At 43.5% G+C, this 24,623-nt stretch overlaps 1 protein-coding gene across 1 annotated transcript in view; it reads right to left on the bottom strand.

Moving 5' to 3' along the window:
* Positions 1-6,117: 6,117 nt before the first annotated feature.
* Positions 6,118-24,623, bottom strand: part of PCSK1 (proprotein convertase subtilisin/kexin type 1) — a 35,409-nt gene continuing 16,903 nt past the window's right edge. Inside the window, exons 7-14 of the mRNA XM_069881072.1 lie at positions 23,920-24,092; positions 21,478-21,690; positions 20,212-20,312; positions 18,384-18,617; positions 15,765-15,922; positions 13,067-13,200; positions 10,295-10,456; positions 6,118-8,183 (exon numbers count right to left, since the gene is read on the bottom strand). Of these exons, the coding sequence (XP_069737173.1) occupies positions 7,821-8,183; positions 10,295-10,456; positions 13,067-13,200; positions 15,765-15,922; positions 18,384-18,617; positions 20,212-20,312; positions 21,478-21,690; positions 23,920-24,092 (1,538 nt within the window). The 3' untranslated portion in view covers positions 6,118-7,820. The remainder of the gene's footprint in view (positions 8,184-10,294; positions 10,457-13,066; positions 13,201-15,764; positions 15,923-18,383; positions 18,618-20,211; positions 20,313-21,477; positions 21,691-23,919; positions 24,093-24,623) is intronic.

Below are 24,623 nucleotides of genomic sequence, written 5' to 3'. Positions count from 1 at the left end.
TGTTTCCCCAGAACCCACCAGAGCAGGGGTTTTGCCCACAGCTGGGTGACCATGCAGACCTGGCTTGCGTAGAGTCCAAGACCTCATGGCAAAGCTGGAGAGGACCCAGGAGCCTCTCTAAGACTGTTGAAAACAGGCAACAGCTCACCTCTTGATGCGGCTGCAGGGCTGGTGTGCATCGTCCCGGGAAGCGAGCCTCCTGATTCCTTACAGAGCAAGGTGGGGAGTTTGGGCCAAGGAGTGGAGGGATGGGTGAGCAGCCATGGGGTCTTCTTGCTTCATGAATTTTGTCCATGACAGCTCCGTGTTCTGATCCAGACTGGGAGGACGTCGATTTCTACTCTGCTCCAATCCCTCATGGACTTCCTGGTGGGAACTTCCTGGTGGGAAGTGAGCTTTGGGACAGGTAACCATCAGACATGTATTTCTGACGTTACAAACATCCAACAGCACCGCAGGATTCCTTCTTGTGCAGTGGAATGAACTCTTTGCAGTTCCTAGCTCTTCCTGTGAACTTGAATAGGTTTCTTTTTAAGGACTTCAATTTCCATTCTGCATGGCTCTGTTGAGATAAAAAAAAAAAAACACTGTAGACTTCCAAACATCTTTTCTCTGTTTTTAAGAATTTTAGAAGTCTTGTTGCAGCTACGTGGACACGTAGGGTACCTGGAGCGATGCCCCCTTTGTGCTGCTGTGCTGGCATGGCCCTGCTGAAATATTGAGCCAGGTGAGCAGAGGTGTCTATACTGGAAATGAATTTGTGATACACCTGGATTATCTGACATTGCTCTCAGGATCTGTCCAGGAATCTTTTAAAAAGTGTTTAATGAGAGTAGAGTTAATAAAACGGGAAAACAACACCTAATTCCTGCTGCAGCTCAAGTCAGGAACCAGCAAATTGTCTGTAAGGTTTTGGATTCCAGATGCCTTTCCTTTCACTGCTTGTTGAAGTCCTACTGCTGTCTGTGCTGCGAAGGCCAACAGCATCTTGGCTTGGATCAGAAACAGCGTGGCCAGCAGGAGCAGGGAAGGGATTGTGCCCTTGAACTCAGCACTGGTGAGGCACCGTGAAACCTGGGTTCAGTTTTGGGCCCCCCATTACAATAAAGACATTGAGGGGCTGGAGAGGGGCTGGAGAAGGGAATGGAGTTAGAGAAGGGGCTGGAGAACAAGCGTGATGAGGAGCAGCTGAGGGACCTGGGGCTGTTTAGCCTGGAGAAAAGGAGGCTGAAGGGAGACCTTATCACTGTCTACAACTGCCTGAAAAGAGGTTGTGGTGAGGTGGGTGCTGGTCTCTTCTCCTAAATAACAAATGATAAGATAAGAGGAAACTTACAGCTAGGTTGTTGTACATTCCTTTATCAGTTCCACACAGGCAGCCTCTAATGGAAAATCACCTTCAACCATTCATTGAGGGTGAGGGCAAGGAAGATTCCTCCCTGAAGCAAAAAGATCATCTTTTTTAATGCACAAGAAACCTATGAGGTTGTCACCTCTTTTGCATGACTCGGCTCTTTGTCAGGCTAGGTGACAGCAGCACTGCCTGATGAAAATGAAGAGCATGAGCCGATCAGCTCTGTTGGTGACTCAAGAAGGGACGAGCTGGTTGGGTTCTGAAAGGTGATGGGGTGAGCGAGGCATTAGCCTTTTTTATGTGCAAGGTGCACTGCAGTAAATTAAATCTCTTCCTCTTCCACTGCTACTTCCACCCACACAAAGGAATTAATTGTGTGACTCTGCACATTGCAGATGCAGACAAACAGAAGATATTTGCAGGCTGAGCCTTGTCTCTCTGCTCACAGAAGATGATTATGCTCAGTTTACCATAATCCCTGAGCCACACTTCACAATCCATGCAGGGATATTTTGTTCCAGAGAGAGAGGCAATGTAGGCTGGGGTTTAAAACAATCCAGTGGATTTAGGCACTTGGGCGCCATTGAAAGGTGAAGGAAATTTGGCTCCTACTTCCTTCTGTTTCTTTAAAGTTTTGGAACATCACACTCCTCCATCGGCACATCTTGCAGGAATAATGTGTTGTGGTCATGCTCCAGAGAGGTGTTTGCAGGGGTTTTGAACAGCTCTACAAGCTCAGCAGGCACCACTGCGACAAGCTGTGCTGAGAAAAGTAAACACAGAGCATCTCTACAGGCAAGCATGTGTTGATGAATGTTCCTAAAAATGGATAGTGGCTTAGGCTCCCCGTTAGTGTAAAACTGCAGTGGCAAAGTCAAAGAACTGAGCTGATTAGACCTGTTGAAGTGATCCCAGAAGAGGTCACAGGTCACAAAGATGATGGAAGGATTGGACCACTTCCTATTCGAGGCCAGGCTGAGAGAGTTGGGGTTGTTCAGCCTGGAGAAGGGAAAGCTCTAGGGAGTTGTTAAAGCAGTTTTCAGTACTGAAAAGGGTTCCAGGAAGACTGGGGATGGGCAAGGGCACAGAGGATAGGATAAGGGGGGATGGCTTTAAATTGGAAGAAGGAAGATTTATATTAAACATTAGGAAGAAATTCTGGGTGCTGGTCTCTTCTCCCAAGTGACAGGACAGGATGAGAGGGAATGGACTGAAGCTGGTTCAGACTGAGTATTAGGAAAAACCTTTTCACTGAAAATATTCTCAGACACTGGCAGAGGCTGCCCAGGGAGATGATTGAGTCCATATTCCCGGAGGTGCTTAAAAGATGGGCAGATGAAGTGATTAGGGATCTGATTTAGTAGTGGACAGGTGTGGTTGGACTTAATGATCTCAGAGGTGTTTTCCTGCCTAGGGATGCTATGATTCTACAATTCCTGCATGTTTGCATCACTCAGCATCCCACTATCGCTATTCCTAACCTCAGGACTAATTGCCAGGTCTAACGGAGCTGGCATATGGCTTTCTGCTCAGTACCGCCTCTGAAGGTCTGTTTCTCAGGAGCGCTTCATGGATCAGTGTATGCAATGCTGCATGTCCTTAGTTCTGAGAGCATTTCCTTATTGAAATATATGGTACTGTGTTATGCCACAAGTTTATGACACTAGCTGATAACATGGGCATAGTCGAACAAAATGTTACATGAAGCAGCAACCCATACATTTGTTTTAGGCAGAGAACATGGCATTGGAGAGTGAGATAAAGTGCTCCGCTACCTTTGATTGGAGGAAGTCAAACAGCTGGAATGGTATAACCATTAAGATATATTTTCCCGATAACTGCCCACATTCACATATTATCTATTTATTTTTCTCCAGTATCTTAGGTGAACTTGGAACAGATCCGATCTATTTTTTATGACAGGGCATTTGCTGCATTGCTGAAAGCAAAATTTCTCATTCTTTCCGGCTACATTATCCTCATAAATTGCAATAAGAGGAGCAATATTTTTAATGAGTACTTCTGTCATTAAATAGAAAAATGTTTACTGAAATGATCTCTATTAGTGGCTAGCAGGGATGGAGTTTGAGCCTTTTCAGTCTGCAGTCAGAGATACCTGCAAGCTGAGTAATTGACTCAGAGCAAAATGTACATTTCTGGACCTTCCCTCTCCAAAATGCTGTTGTGAACAGTGTGGTTCCTAGGAGCTCTGGAAAGGGGTTATCAATTGGAAAGATTTTAGGCTGTGGAGATATTCTTAACCTGCATATACACAAGAGCGGTGTGGCATAGTAACTAATAGGATTTTTCCTGTAATTTTGAACTATACTTATTTTCAGAGCTGAACTGATGCAGGAGTTACCTTTCCTTGGGTTTGTAATGTTAGATAAGTGCAGTGGTGAAGGTTGGTTTGTTGTCACAGAAAGAGGGGCAGCATTGCTTCTGCTGTGGCTCTGATGCTGTCATCTCCACGGTGTCATCTCCACCCAAGACACCTAGAAGCTTATCAGGAACATCCAGATCTTTCCCCTCCCACAATGTGCTGTTCCACAAACAGGCTGCATCCATTCCCAACTCCTGATACTAATCCTAGTATCATATTTGTAAAGTCTCATTTTCTCTCTTAAAATAATTTTCTTTTTACTGAAAATGCTCTTAGTTATTTTCAGAGCATATGGGTTTTGAGAGTGGTTAGAAAGCGGACATTCCTTTTGAAAACTAAATTTCCATGTTTGGAGCTACAACATGTGACTGATTAGAATCTCTGCATGAAGAACTCAAAAAGGAAAAAGTGAGAAAGCGTAAATACAATCCAACAGTTAAAAAGTGAGCCAACTTGAGAGACAATCCATTGTTCAGTATGGAAACAAATAAATATTGTCTGAATGGAAGTTTATATTTTTTTCTAATGCTATTTTCTATTTATATGCATCAAAAGTATTTCTGTTGTGGAAGTGTGGCTTGCTTTTAATTAACCATATAGTGTTTGATAGAGCAGGTTTTGTTATTGAGCAGTAGTTAGTTGAGACTCAAGAAGGAAATTGAATCCAAGTATGATCTGTAAGTCATAGAATCATAGAATGGTTGGGTTGGAAGGGCCCTGTAAATGTCATCCAGTCCAACTGCCCTGCAGGAGCAGGGACATCTTTAACCAAATGAGGTTGCTCAAGGTCCCATCCAACCTGACTTTCAATGTTTTCAGGAATGGGGCCTCCACGACTTCTCCAGACAACTTGTGCCACTGCTACACCACTCTTGTTGTAAATAATTTCTTCCTTATAGCCAGTCTGGAGTTCACAAGAAGCTAAAGCTTTGGAAAGCAGCCCCATTCTCCTCCACAGTGTCTGCCCAAAGACAATGTCCATTCACCCCAGCACCAGGAGAAGTGGTTCTCACAGAGGCAACTGCATCCTTCTGCTCCTCTTGGAGCCAGCAAAGGTCAGCGCAGGCTGGGGAACACTCCGGATTCCACATTCCACTGATGCACTGAATTTGACTCACTATTCTGTACAATTTCATTGTAGCATTTCCAACACAACTGTCTGAATACAGAACTGGCAGGGTTCTGGGTTCTGTCGTCCAAAGCCATGACGTGTGAATCATAGAATTAGGGAATGGTTTGGGTCGGAAGGGTTTCAAAGCCTATCCAGTTCCACCCCCTGCCGTGGGAAGGGACAACTCCCAATGGATCAGGGGCTCAAAGCCCCATCCAACCTGGCCTTGAACACCTCCAGGGACCAGGGATGGAGCAGCCACCACTGCTCTGGGCAACCCAGGCCAGGGCCTCACCATCCTCATCAGGAAGAATTTCTTCCTACTGTCTAATCTAAATCTTCCCTCTTTCAATGTGAAGTCATTCACCCTCATCCTATCACTCCAGGCCCTCGAAAAAAAAGCCCCTCCCAAGCTTTCCTGGAGCCTTTTTCAGCACTGGAAGCTGCTCTAAGGTCTCCCCAGAGCCTTCTCTTCTCCAGGCTGAACAATCCCAGCTCTCTCAGCCTGGCCTTGTACAGGAGGGACTCCAGCCCTCGCATCATCTCTGTGGCCTCCTCTGCACGTGTTCCAACAGTTCCATCTCCTTCTTATGTTGGAGACTCCAGAACTGGACACAGGACACCAGGTGGAGTCTCAGGAGAGTGGAACAGAGGGGCAGAATCCGCTCCCTCGCCCTGCTGGTCCCACTGCTCTGGATGCAGGCAAAAACCAGTTGTTTTCTGGGCTGCAAGTGTATGTTGCCGGCCCATGTTGAGTTTCTCATTCCCCAGCACCCTAACCCCTTCTCCTCACGGCTGTTGCCAATATATTCCCCATGCAGCCTGGATTTGTGCTTGGCATTGCCCCCACTGTGTTATGTTATAAATAATACAACACACAATGTAACTGCTGCTGCTTTGATTAAGAAAATGAAGACCTGAACATTGGATTTTACTTCTGCTGTACCTGTTCATCGTAGTGCTTTCAGCACATCCATCCATGTGTGGAACAGGGAGTGTTTTGCCAAAGTGAGACACTGGGTCTGAATTACAGACTGTTGCTGCTGATAATGATGTCCGCAGCAAACCTTACTTTGCTGCCTTGATGAAAAGTGAGCACTCTGGTGCTTCTGGTCAAGAAATCCTCTACTGGTCTCTATTTTCAGTAACTTAAAACAGAATCATAGAATGACAGAAGATGGAATAGGTTGGGTTGGAAGGAACCTCAAAGCCCATCCAGCTCCACCGCCTGCCCTGGGCAGGGACACCTCCCGCTGCACCAGGGGGCTCAAAGCCCTGTTGAACCTGCTTGGTTCCTCAAGCCATTAACTCTAAACTACATTTCCCAGTCCCTTTGAGACAGTAGCTTTACTTTACCTTACAAATGTTAACGCCACACACACAGCTCTGCTCACACACTGTATTATGCTACTAGTAGGCAAATGTTAACATCACGTCACGTACATGTTGCGGTTGCCATTGGAACATGCCTTTTAAAAAATACCTTTATTGGATGAAATTTTCTTTTTCCCAAGAAAAATCTGGTTCTTCAATATAATTTATTATGCCTTTTAAAATTCTGTCTGTTCAATAAAATCTATGCTATATTATAAATACCTGTAACGAAAATATAATTTAAAATTCTGAGAGAAAACTTTTTTTTTCCTTTTACGTTTTTCACAAAATCCACACAGGCACCAAGGAAAAGACCAACAATAAAAATAATTTACTCCTGTACAATCTACTCTGGGTTGGAAACATTAAAAAAAAGACATTTTAAACTTGCCCTCTGATGAAACTTTGGCTACAACATGTGAACTGATCTTAAAACAAAGTGGGGTCCTATGTTTTCCACCTGTTTAATCCGAAAATTTGTTTCAAAGGTTGATTGAGTGTCGCTAGAGCTTCCCTCATTGTAACATATCTCAGTGAGACCAGGCTAAAATCACTGCTGTCTGAGGGAACTAGTCCTTAAGATTCACTGCACAGGACTAGTAGTGGTGCTGCACCACCATATGGGAATATTTATTGTGGAGATTGACTCCCAGTGCTAAGAATTGAACATTAGTGGGAATAAGCTGGTGTTCTCTCTCTGCAGTAGCAGCAATTAGAGATGTTTATGTTTTGCCAGTTCAATTTTGCAAGCTCGTGGAGACAATACAAACAGATCAGGGATCCATAGGGTAGTTCTGAATCAGCGTAAGGATGAGCCAGATGCTCTGAAGTGTGACCTAAAGGAGCCTCTGTCCTCACTAACTACACACAGCCTGGAAAGGCCAGTTTCATAACTCATGGACCTCACTTAGGCAGCTGAATGGAGTTGTCAAGAATGCCATCTCACAGTTTGAGATGCCTCATTTGGGAGTCTTTTACGTTAGTTTGTGATATTGTGGGTAACACCATCAGAATTCACTGATGCTCCAGTCCAACTCCAGCCTCCCAGCTGCTCCCTTATGGGAGAATGGAAGGGCAAGGGAACACTGCTCTATGGAGGATGAACAAAAAAGCTATGATGGGAGCAGCGCTGGCTGCAAGTGTTAAATCTGGAGTAAAAGACAAATATTAAGAAAGCCTGCAATGATCATTACAAATCCAGGGATGAGAGTATATCCCCACAGCTTTGGCAGTTCAGGTAATTTGTGTTTGGAATCCTACTGCATGCTGACTGAATAGGGAGGAAGAATAATTAAGGTGAAAATTGTTAAAAATAGAGTATCAAGGTTTTCAGAGGAATACTATTGCATTTCATGCCTGAAGGGGCAAATCTACTCTGACGGTACTGAAGAAAGGCTTTGGAAAAAGCTGTTTCTAAAAAGCATGAGTTCACTGCCTGATCCTCCCACCCCTGTTTATCCCCATTATTGATATTTGCATTAAACATGAAGCAATCAAAGCAGCAATCACACAACTAGAGCATACAACAGACTCCTGAAACAAACTACAGGTGGGGTGGGGAGAATGAACATTTCCAACTCAGTGCCAGACCCTACAGCTCAGTTTTCTTCATTTAGAATGTCAACCAAGGCTTGCAGCAGTCTGTCATCTCTGTGCTTGTATGGTTTGGCGTTGTAAAAAAGGTCAACGTAGTCACTGTAAAGATTTTCCTCTGAGTCTCTTAACTGGGAGGGCTTGTTTAGCTTTTCGAGGGCTCGATAGAAGTGTTCGTATGGAATATTTAACTTCTTGCTTGCAGTCTTCTTTGGCAGTCGCTTCTGAGCCATTTCTCTGCTAAAAGCGCTTTGCAGGAGATGCAGCATGGCCTCTGATGGGATTTTATCTTCTGTTTTGTCACTGCTACTACTGGTAACATCTGTAATGTGGGGTTTCTCGCTCAGGTTCTCCTGTGTGGTGTGGTCCTAGAACACAGGTTAGCATAGAACAGATCAGATGTCAGTGAGAAACTGACTGGATTAAGGTTTGCTCTGATCAGTGACTTCCATCTACATGGGGATGCTACTTTTTCATTTAGGAGCCACTCACATCTAGAAAAGAACTGCACAATCCAACACCAAAACAGACTGTCAAAAGGACTTACGTTGAATAAAATATCAAATTCCCCACAATGTATTAAGTTACAAATTCAGATTCCACATGGGCAGGATACAACATGCTATTTTGTAGCATAATTACAGCATAAAATATAGCAGAAAATAATATAGCATACAATGATATCCTTAGGAGACTTTTCTGGCTGTGTAATGGGAGGAAGCTCCCCAACAGCTTGACTGAAGGACACACACGCAATGACGACGGCAGCTCTGGCTGTGCCACAAACCCTTGTGGAAGGGATGAACCAGTGCTCCCATAACATCCCATAACATCCTCTGTGGATGCTCCTGCCTGAGAAAAGACAGGGGATCGCAGCTAGTGGCTGGCCATTTCCCTTGCAAACCTCAAAAGACTAATTCCTTGTCCAGATGTACAGAGCAGTTGGTGAGAGGCATTATCCTGTTACAGCAGGATCTGTTACACCTCCCACCCTGACACAGCAGTGTGAGGCTGCACAGCTTCCTCATTCACACCAGGACTGTCAGAACAGAACACTCACTTTATCTTCATCTGGATTTTACCATGTTCATTAATCCTCTTCTACAACACCTCCGGAACCCATTCTTACTTTCGTCTATTTAATTTTCTCGCACATGGCTGCTACACCTGCAGACACTTACTTAATGTGTTTGAAGACCATAATCACATCTGCCTCAATCTTCTCCATCATAACCTTGCTGAGGAAAGTTAATCTCTCTGTAACACTTTATTGGGAGATTAATTGATGTCGTGAGATCAATGAAGTATCCCAAAGATGCTGACAGAATCAAGCATTGTGAAAGTATATGACACTGCCACCCTGTGCATCCAGAAACCCACTGTCACTCTCAGAAGCATGGAGCATGTTTACAGCACTATGCCTGAGAGATAAAGGAGGGCTAACAAAGGCACTAGCAGCAAGAGATCCACTTAACCAAACCTTGTGAATTAGCAAGTCCCTGGCTTTGTTCATATCTTTTGTTACTAACTCCTTTCCAAATTCACTGGAAGCACTCCAGCAGTCAAAGCTCCTTATGGATGTGACACTTGTTCTCACTAGAACTATATCAGTTTAGTGCACCTGTCAGAACTACATTCCTCCCTACTTGTGCCACTCAACTGCATTTGCTATCAAGTTCACTGCTTTACTGACAATTCCTCTTAGCATGTTAAAGCCTTTAGATCACAGAATAATAGAATCCCTAGGTTGGAAAAGATCTTTGAGATCAAGTCCTGTTCACCACTAAACAATATCCCTGAGCACCTCATCTGCTCGTCTGTTAAACCCCTCCAGGGATGGGGACTCCATCACCTCTTTGGGCAGCCCCTGCCAGGGCCTGAGAACCCTTTCAGTGAAGAATTTTTTCGTAATGTCCAATCTGAACCTGCCCAGGTGCAGTTTGAGACCATTCCCTCTCATCCTATCACTTGGGAGAAGAGACCAGGAGCCACCTCACCAAAACTTTCTTCCATGGAGCTACAGAGAGTGATGAGGTCTCCCCTCAGCCTCGTTTTCTCAAGGTCAAACAGCTCCAGGTCCCTCAGCTGCCTCTCATAACCCTTGTTCTCCAGACTCCTCCCCAGCTCCGCTCCCTTCTCTGAAGTTGCTCCAACCCCTCACTGTCCTTCTTGTAACAAGGGGCCCAAAACTGAACCCAGGATTTGAGGTGCAGACTCACTAGTGCTGTGTCCAAGGACACAATCAATTCCCTGGTCCTGCTTGCAGATGTTGGCATGTGAAAACACAGACCAAGGAATATACCACTTTTGATGTGGGCAACATTACAATACACAGCCCAAATGTGGTTAAGGGCTAGATGAAGTAGATACAGACTGAAGAGATGAATAAACACATAATGAAGATGTGTCTTCTTGTAGGAAAAGTATCTTTTTATAATGTTGAAAAATACATAAGGAAAAATATTAATTTTAAAACTACCTCTACAAAGTCAGTCATCTTCTCCACTCCTCTCCGGTCATTCTGCACAGCATTGTAGGACGTGTACAAACGTGGCTGCTTCATATGTTCAGGCTGGGTCACCGTGCCATGTAAAATCAGTTTCCAGTTGACAATCCTTCCTTCATTTTGTATCCTTCTGGACTAAAGAACAAGCACAGCATTAGCATACATTCTCAGGGCAAAAGGAGAGGAAACAGGACACGATCATAAAGTAGGCAAAACTGACTAAAATAAACTAAAAGGCTTTCAGTAGGTGAATTTACACTATGATTTATAAGCATCAAAAGACTGATACGTATTAGACATTGTATATGTCAGAAAGTGGGATTTAATACAATGGCTTAACTCCTCCAAACATTCACATTTTAGTGTAACATAAATGTTAATTAATCATATAAGCATCGATGGAATTTTGTCGTAACACAGAATACTAAAAAATACCCAAGCAGCATTTTGTGTTATCACTATCTATGCACTAAGCCATTCCTTGGCAATTTCCTCATGAAAGTTACCACTGGAATAGGAATTTGGAATGATATTCTGTTGTGGTATACCACAGCAATCTGAAACACAGCATACAGAACTGACCAACCAATTCTTTGTCCGTTAGTTTCAGCAGCAGTATTTAAGTACAATGAGGTGGAAGAGAAAAATACGATTGAAACATTGCTTTACCAAAGCTTCTGTCAGGATTTTTGCTGTCATTTAGTGATTGAAGATAGCTGCGGAAGCTCTTCTTTTCTGATACAAGAATATCCAAAAGTTTACATACACAACATACATGACAACTAAATTATGAATAACTCTGTATGGGAAAATGATTTCAGTCAGGGGCATTAATGTGAAAACTTTTTTCAGGAATTAGAAAACCCTACAGGCTGAGGAAAGAGCGTGTTACATCTCGAGAACAGAAAGCTTGATTTATTTTAAGTTTCAAGAGCCTCTCACTTCAAAATGGAAAATGAGAGATAATTACAAACAAAATGCTCTTCACTTTTTGTTCCAAAAAAATCATAGAGACACAGAGTGAAGGAATGGTTTGGTTTGGAAGGGACCTCAAAGACCATCCACTTCCATTCCCTGCCATGGGCAGGGACACCTCCCACTGGATCAGGGGCTCCAAGCCCCATCCAGCCTGGCCTTGAACAACTCCAGGGACTGGGCAGCCACCACTTCCCTGGGCAACCTGGGCCAGGGTCTTACCACCCTCATCAGGAAGAATTTCTTCCTAATGTCTAATCCAAATCTTCCCCCTCCAGTTTAAAGCCATTTCCCTTATCCTATCACTCCGTGCCCTTGAAGCTGCTCTAAGGTCTCCTTGGAGCCTTCCCTTTTCCAGGCTGAACAACTTCATCTCTCTCAGCCTGGCCTCGTAGCAGAGGGGCTCCAGCCCTCGCATCATCTTCATGGCCTCCTCTGGACCTGTTCCGACAGTTCCGTAGCCTTCCTCTGTTGGAGGTTCCAGAACTGGACACAGTATTAATTACAAAGAGTGAAATATCTGTACCCATGGGGTGTTCTATAAGCCTGCAGAATTAACACTACACTGATGATAATATTTACTTCAACTGCCTTGCCCATCTGCTCAGCGGTTGGCATTATCCCCCTGTTTACAACTGGAGGCCGATAGGAGCTGGTGGCTTGGTGTCTGATAGTGGGCATTGAGTTTCAGGCAGACCCCTAAAGAAAAGCTGATTACAGATAACTTCCATCAAATCCTCCAGAGATGAGTGTGCTTGATCACTCTCTCTGTGAAGAGAATGGTTTTTCAGTTGGCTACCAAACAGCTTTATTCTTTTGCCTTGCTGTTGTAATCTGTATCCCCGGGTGGTTTTAGCAAAGTTATTTCATATCCGTAGATTTCTTGGCTTTAATCCTTAAATGTTGTTCAGCAGTAATTACTCTAAGAAAAAAGTTAGGGAAATGTATACATCAGAGTATCTCTCTGAGGTCACCAGGAATTCATTAATTTGAAAGGCTTTGGGTTAATGAAAAATATGCATATGCACTAAGAGAAGACTAGATCTATCTAGTGTACTTTTCTGCAGAAAATCCTAATTTGCAGTTAATCATATGTTAATTCAGTTGCATATCTCACTCCATGAATCATAGAGAATTATATTAAGTAATTTCTCTCAGTGACGTGTAATGTGTGAAAAACAGAAGCATGAAATTTTTTTGGCAGGTAAAATCAGTGAAACCAGGAGAGTGCTTTGCATTTATGTAAAGAACAAGAAAATCTGAAAGCTGGGGAGGGGCTCTTGATCAAGGAGTGCAGGGACAGGATGAGGGGGGACAGTTTTGAGCTGAACGAGGGGAGATTGAGATGTTATCTTTGGGAGAAATGTTCTGTGAGGGTGGGGAGGCCCTGGCTCAGGTTGCCCAGAAAAGTGGTGGCTGCCCCATCCCTGGAGGTGTTCAAGGCCAGGTTGGATGGGGCTTGGAGCAACTTGATCCACTGGGAAGTGTCCCTGTCCACAGCAGCGGGTTGGAACTAGATGAGCTTTGAGGTCCCTTCCAACCCAAACCATTCTGTGATTCTATGATTCTAAGACCTTTCCTTTTATCTGTGTTTCAGATAAGCCAGTTCCTAACCTTTAATCCAGATGGATATTCAGTTTAAATAAACTCCTGTTGTAGCTTCTTAAAATGAAGACTCACTACTCAACATCCTTGGTAGTGAGCAGTGATCATTTTTATCTGTGCTAGCTTCCAAATGCAGCCAGCTACCATACAGACAAACATACTTACCACATCAGTGATTCTTAAAAGCCAGGTGCCTCTTGGATTCTCTCCCCATGTGTGAACAGACATGAAGTCCCAGTTCTTAAAGCCATTGGGAGATTTATCCCTCTCTCTCTCAGCCAGTAAGACAGTGCTGGTCCCTGTGTTAGAGCAAGATCAATAGTAGTGACTGTTCACATGTGCCCACATCACTTCATGTCGTTCAGCTTGCATGCTCCCTATTGCACAGGTAACCAAGGAAATGTGCTGCTTCACAGCGGGAAACACTCTGCTTTCAATCAGTGCTTACTTTAATTACTTTCACAGCAGTATTTTAGAGCACAAAATCCATTGTGTTTGGTTGCATTAAAAAGGCACATCTTGCTTAATGTTCAGTCTCCAACGTAAAAACGCACATACAGATGAATAAGAAACCGAGGTCAGACACAACCAGACTTTTCCACTGGCGAATAGTTTAGCAGTCTTCTAAGATGGAAATTTTGGAAGCAAATCAGCTCACACAGTAGCATGAAACCAAAGCCTTATCCTGAATTCATCACTGGTTCTTTTTTTGGTGAGTGGATGTAAATTATTACAGCTTGGAACTCCAGCAGGGTGAAAAGCATTTGCATTGTTATTGTTATTATTATTATTACTAAAATGCTGCCATTCAGCAAGTATTTCTGCAGCAGAAGAGGTTCTACGGCACAGTAGGAAATCTGTCGTGCTTGTTTGCATATAAGGAGAGAGCAAGGGAGCGATATTTACATAATAAGGAGCAGAGCGGGCCCCAGGAAGCCTGATCACAAGCTATAAATATATTTAAAGGTAATACCATAAACATAGATAAGGGATGACATAGATTTGGTAATATTATTTTGCAGGACTGTGGAATAGCTGTAAGAACCAAGGGAAAGAGCAGTTTAACCATGGCAGCAGCAGGATGCTGCACTGGAGACAGCAGCACTTGGCTATTAGCTAAACCCGTGGAAATGCATACAAAGAACATACTCCTGCTATCGGCCTTCCAAAAAAAAGAGATGTTCTCTAAGATGAAGCCATGCTTCCTACAAATTAGCAGTGGAAGAGTGTTTTGGGAGGGAAATACCTCTATAAAAGCAGAATGAGAGCTGCTTTTGCTGTCATTTCCTTAATGCATCCAGGGACAGTCCATATATTTACTCCCATTCTAAATATCTAAATATCTAAATATTTCTCCCTAAGATCTCATCTCAATCTCCCCTCTTTCAGCTGAAAAGTGTTCCCCATCATCCTGTCCTTGCAATCCCTGATCAAGAGGGCCTCCTCAGCTTTCCTGGAGGCCCTTTCAGCACTGGAAGCTGCTCTAAGGTCTCCACAGAGCCTTCTCTTCTCCAGGCTGAACAACCCCAACTCTCTCAGCCTGTCCTTGTATGGGGGCTGCTCCAGCCCTTGCATCATCTCCATGGTCTTCATTGCAAGGTTGCATTTTAATTAGGAACATTGAAAATGCCCTATGGAGTCAAGGGTGAAACACTTCACAGCAGCACTGCTCCCGTAAGACAAAAGGTAGACCCAGAAAAGGAAGAATTAAGGTGAGCCTTAAGAGGAATCCCAGAAAAGGTAGGGACTGGGAATACAATGTGTGCCCATCACCTTACCCTGCCTGCCAATGGGATCCTGCAATGATGGTGTGAAAAAGGCTCTGTGGTTTATTCTCTGTGGATTACTAATTAGCCCTTAATATCAATAAATTAGATTAGCCTGATGTTTACATTCATACCCGATAGCTTGTCTGTTTTATTCTAGCAATATTATTCTAAGAGATCCTACTCTCTACAAAGGCGCTTTCCATAATTCTGCCTCCTTTCTTTCTCCTTATGGTGTCATATTTTCGGGCACTGTCAAGCCAGCTTGCAGTGTTCTAGCACATTTATTGTAACTGTACTCGTGTGCCTAACAGAGGCACCGCATTTTTAAACACACCAATGGGGAGAAAAAGCTACATGAAATCCAGGGAGTCAGATTTCCTCAGTTCTCCACTAGTTTGATAAATTGCAGTAAGGCTGATAAGCACTATTGAACCATAATTTGTTGTCTGCCGGGAACTCTCCATTTCTATAGCTCTTGTTGCTAGAATGAAAATATAATAGAAATGGTGCCTTCATTTTCTGAAGGATGATTTCTTCAACCTCTTCTCACAATAACAACCCAGAACACACGGAAACTGGAGAGGGCACGTAGGGATAGGACAAGGGGGAATGGCTTTACACTGGAAAGGGGAAGATTTAGATTAGACATTAGGAAGAAATTCTTCACACTGAGGGTGCTGAGGCCCTGACCCAGGTTGCCCAGGGAAGTGGTGGCTGCCCCATACCTAGAGGCGTTCAAGGCTAGGTTGGATGGGGCTTTGAGCCCCTGATCCAGTGGGAGGTGTCCCTGCCCATGGCAGGGGGTGGAACTGGGCAGGCTCTGAAGTCCCTTCCAACCCAAACCATTCTATGATTCTGTGCTTTATTGTCTTTTCCAATCCAAACCATCCTATGAGTCTAGGGCTTCCAGAGAACCAGTTCTCCAGTCCCTATGATGCTCTGCCCTCACTCCCACCCATTGGAAGTGACTAGATTTGTTTAAAGACATAGTTAGACCTCTTTAATCCACTGAAGAACAAAGTGATAGTTTTTAATTACATAAACAAAATGCACAGTACAGCAACACAAACAAAGCATGTCTTTGCCTCCTGTACCTGATGGAGATACCAGAGTGACATGAAGATCGCCTCTGCGGGAATACTCAATTGTTGCCTCAAGCTGCACATGCTCCAGAGATGCAATGGAGTTTTCTTGACCCTCACAGGCTTTTGTGGGAATTTCAATGATGACTTCCTCATTTGCTCGTAATAATCTGGCAAAAGTACAGGAGTTCTTTGATTACTCACAGAAGCTTTTGATGCTGTATCATGATGTGAAGTGCAAATGACACATTTAACACACATTTCAGAGCAATGAGAGAAGAAGGCAGTAGGTACATCTGTTATTGTTTTGAATGCTTCAGTAGAAACTATGGGAAGGTCTGGAAGCATAGATAATGCTGAAAAGGATCGAGTAATAGGAACTGCATAAGACAGAGTTGCAAGCAAACAAGCCTCATAACCAAGGGTTTCTGCCAACATCCCACTGTGCTCCAGAGATTGAAAAAAACCCCTTTGCAGGAGCTACACCACATGACAGTGTCAGACTTACACCGACTTGCCTCGGTCAAACATCCAGTTATCTTGGAGTTAAAATAATGCAGCAGGCATAGCTGTTTTAACCCTTTGTAGCCAAGCAATCTCAAGGAAAAAGCTAACACCACCAGTACATTCTATGTACCGAGAGCTACTGTGCATGGTTTGCACTGCACCATTTCCATCAGTTCTAATGAGAAAAGGATATCTAAATCTCCACCTAAATAATTCTACACCAAGAATTGTGAGGCCTCTGTTTTGACAAGTTAGCATAGAGGACTGCTAAAAATAAATAGCAGCTATTACATACATCAGTTTTGCATCAACATACTGTGGAAAGGAGTCAGCTCATAAAAGCAAATTGACAGTAAAAGAGCATAAATAATAAGGTTACCAAGCAGTGGCACTCCAAAACACTGTAATATGTTTCTACAGACAGGTTTTTAGTGCACTCACACCGTATAATTTCGATCTTTGAAATTGCTCCACTTATTTTTGACAACAAATCCATAAATGAGCAAGTGGAGGCAAAACTGTTCAGAACCCTTATTGATTAACTAACTCAGTGAATGCTCATAACTTAACCTGTAGGCTGGGATCAGGTTAGGCTCTGTGTGCTGGGAGCACTTGTGAATGTGGATGTGTCTTTTCAGAGAACCTATGAGACATTTTTGTTTCATAAGAGATGTGCTATGAACATGATAAAGCTCAATGTAAAATCTTGATTTCAGCCTGCACTGGATCTGCCACAGCAGATGAATGGAAAACAGTGGTTACAAGTAGGTTTTCTTAAAAAACAAAACAAAACGAAACTGGGAGACTTTGGAATCTTTTTATTCATCTCCTGACAGTGGTCTAAACACTCATATCTGTCCAGATGGAGATCCATGACAAATGGTGCCCCTCGGGTACTGGGACCAGTGCTGTTTAATGTTTTCATTGATTATACCATCAGTAAGTTGGAGTGCACCTTCAGCAAGTTTGCAGATGGCACTAATCTGAGTGGGGCAGTTGTCACACCTGAAGGATGGGATATCATCCAGAGGGACCTGGACAGGCTGGAGAATTGGGGCTGTGAGAACCTCATGAGGTTCAACAAGGTCAATGGCAAGGTCCTTCATGTGGGTCAGGGCACTCTGCGGTTTCAATATAGGCTGGGGGACGATGTGATTCAGAGCAGCCCTGAGGAGAAGGACTTGGGGTGCTGGTTGATGAGAGGCTCAACACAAGCTGGCAACATGCGCTCACAGCCCAGAAATCAATCGTGTCCTTGGCTGCATCCAAAGCAGTGGGACCAGCAGGGAAAGGGAGAGGGTTCTGCCCCTCTGCTCTGCTCTCCCGAGACTCCACCTGGTATCCTGTGTCCAGTTCTGGAATCCCCAGCATGAGAAGGAAATGGAACTGTTGGAACGCGTGCAGAGGAGGCCACAGAGTAGATGCAAGGGCTGGAGCACCTCTTTATGAGGAGAGGCTGAGAGAGTTGAGGTTGTTCAGCCTGGAGAAGAGAAGGCTGTGGGGAGACCTTGAAGCAGCTTCCAGTACTGAAAGGGGCTCCAGGAAAACTGGGGAGTTTTCCCAGGGCCTGGAGTGTCAGGATGAGGGTGAATGACTTTACATTGGAAGGGTCAAGATTTTGGTTAGACTTGAGGAAGAAAGTCTTCATGAAGAGGGTGGGAAGGCCCTGGTCAGGTTGCCCTGAAAAGTGGTTGCTGCTCCATCCCTGGTCCCTGGAGGTGTTCAAGGTCAGTTTGAATGAGGCTTTGAGCCCCTGATGCAGTGGGAGGTGTCCCTGCCCATGGCATAGGGCTGCAACTGGATGGGCTTTGAGGTCCCTTGCAACCCAAATAATTCTATGATTCTATAATCACCCACCCACAGGAAGGCTGCACAAGCGGACATAATGATCCTATTCTTTGTTAAGGCTTCACACTAGTTATTTCCACAAGTCTTACACCAAAAACAGGAAGGAAAGCTTGCCTGTCCCTGAGGAATACACTAAGGCAGAACCAAACAAATAAAAAAAGATTCAAAAGAAACCTCTAAGTCTGTTTCAGAGTGATTTGTGCAGAACATCATCCTTCCTGTCTGTCCTTTACTAAGACAGACATAAGCTTTGTTACTACTATCCCAAATTCTTACCTTGGCTCAAAGCTTGTGTCTTTGATGACACACTCTCTTTTTTCCGGTATTCCTTTCCATTTTTTGGGATCAGCTAAATCTACCAGTGCATTGGCATTGAGTAGTCCAAACCCAAATCGGCTGTTGACCATCAGTCCTGCTCCATTCTTCTTCCATCCTGGATTTCCAGCCAGTGGGTCATATTCTGAGGTCCACACTACCAAGTGCTGCATATCCCTCCATGTTAAATTTGGGCTATGGAGAAAATGTTTCCAGTTATTTCTTTTACTGTTATCTATCATTTTTCTCTAAAGTGACAGAACATGGTTTGAATGGCATCCCATCATTTCAACTAGAGCGCATCGCATGCTTATCTTTGCAATACTTCTCCAGGTAGACAAGACTTATTTGTAAACCAAGAGCAGATATTTAGCAAGATTAGAGTCCAAGCCTTCAAAACAATTCAGGCATTTAAAGTTAAGTGGCATATTTTTTTTTTTCCCACCAGTCTTCCTGGGATCTGGGCTTTGTTCACTGGGTATTTGATTCTATCTGCGATTAGCTCTGCCCTTTACAACAAGGCCCTTAGTAGCCTGGCTTATGTCATAGAAGGTTTTTTCTTGGAAAAGACGTTTAAGATCATTGAGTCCAGCTATTGATCCAGCCCTGCTAAGTCCACTACTGGACCGAGTCCCCAAGTATGATGTCTATTTGGCTTTTGAAACCCCCAGGGATGGGGACTCCACCACCTCCTGGGCAGCCTCTGCCAGTGTCTGAGAACCCTCACAATAAAGAAATTCCTCACAATTTCCAACCTAAACCTCCTCTAGTGCATCTTGAAATCATTTCCCCTTGTCTTGTTGCTAGCTACCAGGGAGTAGAGACCAGCACCCACCTCACCACAACCACGTTTCAGGACTTGTAAAGAGTGACAATATCTCCCCATAGCCTCCTTTTTTACCAGACTAAACAACCCCAGCTCCCTCAGCCACTCCTCATAAGGCTTGTGCTCTAAAACTTCCACCAGCTCTGTTCACTTCTCTGCCCTCCTGCAGGCCAGGATACTGTTGGCCTTCTTGGCCACCTGGGCCACTGCTGGCTCACATTCAGCCAACTATCTACCAACACCCCCAGGTCCTTCTCTACCAGGCAGCTTTCCAGCTGCTCTGCCCCAAGCCTGAAACTGCACAGGGTTGTTGTGCCCTAAGTGCAGGACCTGGCAGTTGGCCTTGCTGAACCTCATGCAAGTGGCCTCATCAGAGCAGGCAACAGAACACGCAGCAGGACCTACACCATTCCAGTACTAAGCCTACAACCTAGCTGCATTTTTTTCTGTGCAAAAGCCACTGTCATTTTTCACTCTCTTTGAAGTCATATGTTCTGGTTGCCCCATGCACAGGATCTGAACCTGCCTGCTCCCTTCCTCCTCGGACAGTCAGGCTTACATACCTTCTATTTTATGCCTCATCGTTGGCAGAAAAGGTTCAGTAAATCGGCTAACGGCTTAGTTTAAACTCCTGCAACCTATTGTCTCCAAATCACATTCTCCTGACACATGTGCAGCTTCTCTGCTTTTAAGTGCAATTGGCCATAACTTAGTAAACAAATGCTGCCAATGCACAAAATGGAAAAAACTCCCTGGTTGTCTTGTTTTACTGACATTGGTTCTGCTCTGCTAGGAAGGTACTGAGGCAAGTAGCTGCTTATTTTTGGTTTTGGGCTGTGCATTTCTAACAGACAAAAAGTGGAGCTGCAACACGATATGGTGCCAGTTTCAAACAGGCAACATTTTGGGGAATTTTGAGTGGCTGAGGGAGAGGAGTTTATAGGAAATTGTGTGACATCTTACTTTGCTTCCAGAGCCAGTGCAAAAATCCCTGCTGCCAGGGGCGCAGATGCAGAGGTCCCAGTATGAGTTTCTGTACATTCGTTGTGAAGATCTGCACTTGTCTGACAGAAAAAAAAAACAAAACCCACCCAGACGGTGATTATTCACGGTGTGATTATTCAGTTGTAAATACAGTCACATCCACAGTCACAAATACAACCATGTATCCTTCACTCTGCTCATGAATACATTGCTCACCTGCAGAAAAAGTGATGAATGTTTAAATCTGTTCAAATTTCAGTCCCCTCTTTTTACTTCAGCTGTAATTTTTGTATCAAAGCACTTTGTGTTGGAACAAAATACTCCCACACGAAACATCTTATTTTATTCTAAGATTTCTCAATAAGGGTTTCAGACTTACTGGTGAATCATAAAAACAGATTATCGTGTTGGGCCTAGAACATTCAAAATTACCGCTTGCTAGAAGATTACTCATAGGATTAGTGCTGGTGTTCTGCTCCCTCTTCAGAAGCAGAACTATAATTTGCAATGAAACACGTGCTTTATTTGGAAATAAAATACCAGACTCATCTTCCAACATACCTACCTCTTGGCTATGAAGAAAAGCCACTTAGGAAGCATTGATCTCCTGGCTAACTTGGAATGACGTTGTTTTAATCCCCATAAATGTAATTCATAGTAAAACTAGCACCCACCGGGGCTGAACAGAAATTATAGGTACTCCATCATTTTATCACAGCAATTTTCTTCAGTAGGAGTCACTTCTTGCACAAGTAATAAAGGCACACAGACTGTTGTGGCCACCTGCTAATTACCTTCCACAGATTTGGAAGCACTGTTGTTGCTTTCATAAATGGGAATTTGGGGGCTGACGACTTTACAAATGGTGACAGCAAGGTACGGACTTGGATGGCACACTAACTTCACAGGGTCTTTAATTTTAAATCTCTCTTTATGAAGAATGGGGCAATATCAAATGCCATGCAGAGACCTCTGTCATACACAAACAACAGACAAATCCAGCGTGCTGGTGTAACTGCCCTGCACAACGATGTCGTGTAGACATTGCTTTACAGTAGAGGATGTTCCAGGAATACAATTGCTTTTTGGATTACAAATCCCTCAGTGTTTCAAGGTAAAAGCACTAAGCATGTAACATATAACATAAAGCAGGCCATCGAAACCAAGCATTTAAGAGCTCTCACTTGTTATTTGCATATATAATACATTTCTGTGTTTGTTCTGAATCTGGTAAAAACGACCTACAATTCTCTGGTCAGTATAATCCCCACTGCTGTATGCTGTGGCCAGAGTTGAAGAGCACTTCTCTGCATACCAGGGAGAAAGGCCTTGCTGTGAAGCACTGCTAATGGAGATTGTGTAGATGCTATCGGTGTAGCCGTCACAGTCACAATTGTCACCCTGACGGCCGCCATTCCCTGAAGCCCAGACAAAAATGGAGCCTTTCCCATTTCGGCCCTAGAGGAAATGGAAAGTAGTGGTTGTCAAAGAGATCTCTGTCTCTTTAATGCATTCTTAACAACTTCCCCCACCCACAAACCCCAACATAGCAAACATTTTCAGGTAGAAAATGACAGTTTCTCAAGAGCTCTAGAAGTCAGAAACAGAAGAAACCAGCTGCTTCAAGTATGCTACATCACACCCAACAGCAGATGTCTCAGTTTCACTGGTCTGTGTTTAGTGTTCCTAGTCCAGCAACTTTCCTCAGAATAGGCTTTTCAGTTAAAAACAGAGGTGTGCTCTGTTTTTCCTACATGATGATGTTTTGGTCCTGGACAATTCTAGGAAAAAATCCATTTTTTTGAGAAATAACAGGTTTATCGGGGCTTCTTTCACTGCCGTTTCCTGTATCATAGAAGTATAGTTAAGCAGTGTGAATGACATACATGATGTCTTTTCCACCTGTTTATTCTTTGTAAGGAAGCCTTTCATGGTGAGCATTGACTTGCTGAATCACAGTGAGCTATCAATCACGTCTGACTAAAAGCGTTCTCCTTTCCTCAAATCCATGTGCCAGTACCACCAGCCTCCAGACACGACCACATTCATTCCTTGCTCTGGTCTCCAGTTTTTAAGGAGAGGGCAGCAGTCAACAAATGATGGTGAGAGCAGACAGCAGGTAAACCATGTCCACTATCACATGTAATGCCCTATCAGTCTCAAGCTGTGCTAGGCCTTCAGAGGAAAAAATCCATCTCTTGTGAAGAGAAATTCACATGTTGTTCATTATCAACAGGTGCATTCACTGGAGACAGCACTTGAAATACAGATTATTATCATCCCACTCAGATGAGATTTGAAGTTATTAATACAAGTGCTAAGACATTTGCAGCACTTAAAACATTAAAAATAAAGAAAAATAAGCTGTACTCCTTGTGACTCAACTGCTGAAATGGGAAGGACATGACATGTCTATCACAGAAGGTGAGACAGTATCTTCCTTTGAGGAAAGGCTGCAGTCCAGAGTAGCACTGCTGCACGTAAACCCCTGGTTTGGTCTCACTTGGAGTGCCACCAACACCCCTCTGATCCTTAAGGCTCAACACATGCTCAAATGCTTCATGAGGCCAGTAGTGAAAGCATCAGGGGTGAAAGTCACTGGCAGCCCCAGCTTTGCATGACTTTAAGCAGAATGGAGACCATCCACATCTTGGAAAAGGAAGATTCACAAATCGATTGCTACCCTTCAGAAATAGAACAGTTTGTAAAAAGAGATACATTCCTTACCAAATGACCTGCTTTTCCAGAGTAAGACAGCTGAATGCTGGTTCCCCAGTAATTGCCTTTAATTCTCCCTCCTCTCTTGCTGCCTCACTCCTCTCAGTCTCCATTCCTCTCTCAGAGCGTGTTTGTCAACTATCAGAATCTTCTTTTTTCTTCTATCCTTCTGTCTGCTAATGTAATGGTTCTTTTTCCAAAATCTCCTTACTCTCTGCCTCTGTTCTTCAAGCTTTTCTTCATTTCTCTCCTCTCCTGTCTTGGATTCAATTTCCCTCACTACCTGAATGTACCTGCCAGCCTTTAGGTACCTTTTTACCTCCCTGGCAAACGCAAGAGTATGTTATCAAACCACCCCCTCTAGCTCTCAGTTTGCATGCTAGTTACCATCCAACCAGATCTAAACATAAATAATGTAAATAATATAACATAAAAAAAGAACTGTGAAAATACTGGAAATACTGTGAAAGCAACTGGATCATGATACACAATAATTTATAAACTGATTTATAAACTGATGCAATTAAAAGAATACAAGCACATCCATAAGGTAGGGGAATGCATCAGTATTTCAGACAGTAAAATATTCACAAAGCAGAAATTTTGTGTTACATTTTATAGGCTTTCAGTGCAGAAATCCAATTACTCCTCAGTGCAAAAGAAGCAGCAGAGCAGGGTGGGGGTAGAGCGAGACAAAGGCAGCAGACATAAGGATGGAAAAAGAAAGCTTATCTGCAGAGAATGGCAGCTTAAACCCAGCTTGGAAAGCTCTAATGGTGCTTTTTAGAAGACCCGTTCTGGCTGGTAATGTCTCTGACTTCTGCTATTAAAAATCTCCTCCTTTTTAAGTAAGGAAGCATAAACAGAGCAAAGGGAGTACAAACTATTTTCATTTCTTCCCTGCTATCAATGATTTTAAAAACCTCTTCCTTGCCACATTTCATTGCATCTTTCTCTTAAGTCTCATACCTCTTTTATCCCATACTCAAAAGCCTTCTGTGCCAGCCTCCCAGGTCCCTCCACAGTTTTCCCGTCATCGTTAGGGCCCCAGCTCGCACTGTAAATATCCACATGTTCCGGATTGAATCCGATGGAACTGGCTTCAATAGCATCAGTGACTATTCCATCCAGCATGCGTATACCTGAGCAGAAAACACAAAGTAGACAGGGTTGACTTTCTGATCCCTCTTCTTTGCCTTTGTTAACTGTTTGTAAAGGTTCCAGTAGGATTAATCCACTACTGTTGCAACCACAGCCTACTGCTGTTCGTGTCAGTAACACTCAGGACTGTCCATATCAGTGTGAAATTGTACACTTAACCTTCATTTGCAGAACTTAGCGCTTTCTACAAACATTTAAAAAACCTCTTAAAATCTTTGTTGCCTCTTATTTACTTTCTCTCTTTCTACAAAGAGCCAAGATGATATTTTGCTTACTGTTCCTGCTTTTTCCAATTCCATTGAGCTCTTTCTTGACTCTTTCTCTCTCTTAAATCGGTATCTGAGACTTCTCAAACTGCTGGCACATCATTAAATTCAAATAGGTTCGATCAAGACAACTTTTACCTTTAAGAGTTTTAGTTCAAAGATGCAGTTCTGCATATTCTCACTAAAACACTGTCCTTACAGCCATGAAGGTTTTGCTGTCTCTGTGATGCTGCAATTTCACCAGCT

The sequence above is a fragment of the Phaenicophaeus curvirostris genome, chromosome Z, assembly GCF_032191515.1.
Source record: "Phaenicophaeus curvirostris isolate KB17595 chromosome Z, BPBGC_Pcur_1.0, whole genome shotgun sequence".
In the NCBI taxonomy this organism is placed as follows: Eukaryota; Metazoa; Chordata; class Aves; order Cuculiformes; family Cuculidae; genus Phaenicophaeus; species Phaenicophaeus curvirostris.
Note: the sequence above shows the minus strand (reverse complement) of the source record. Positions and strands in the feature narration are given on the sequence as shown.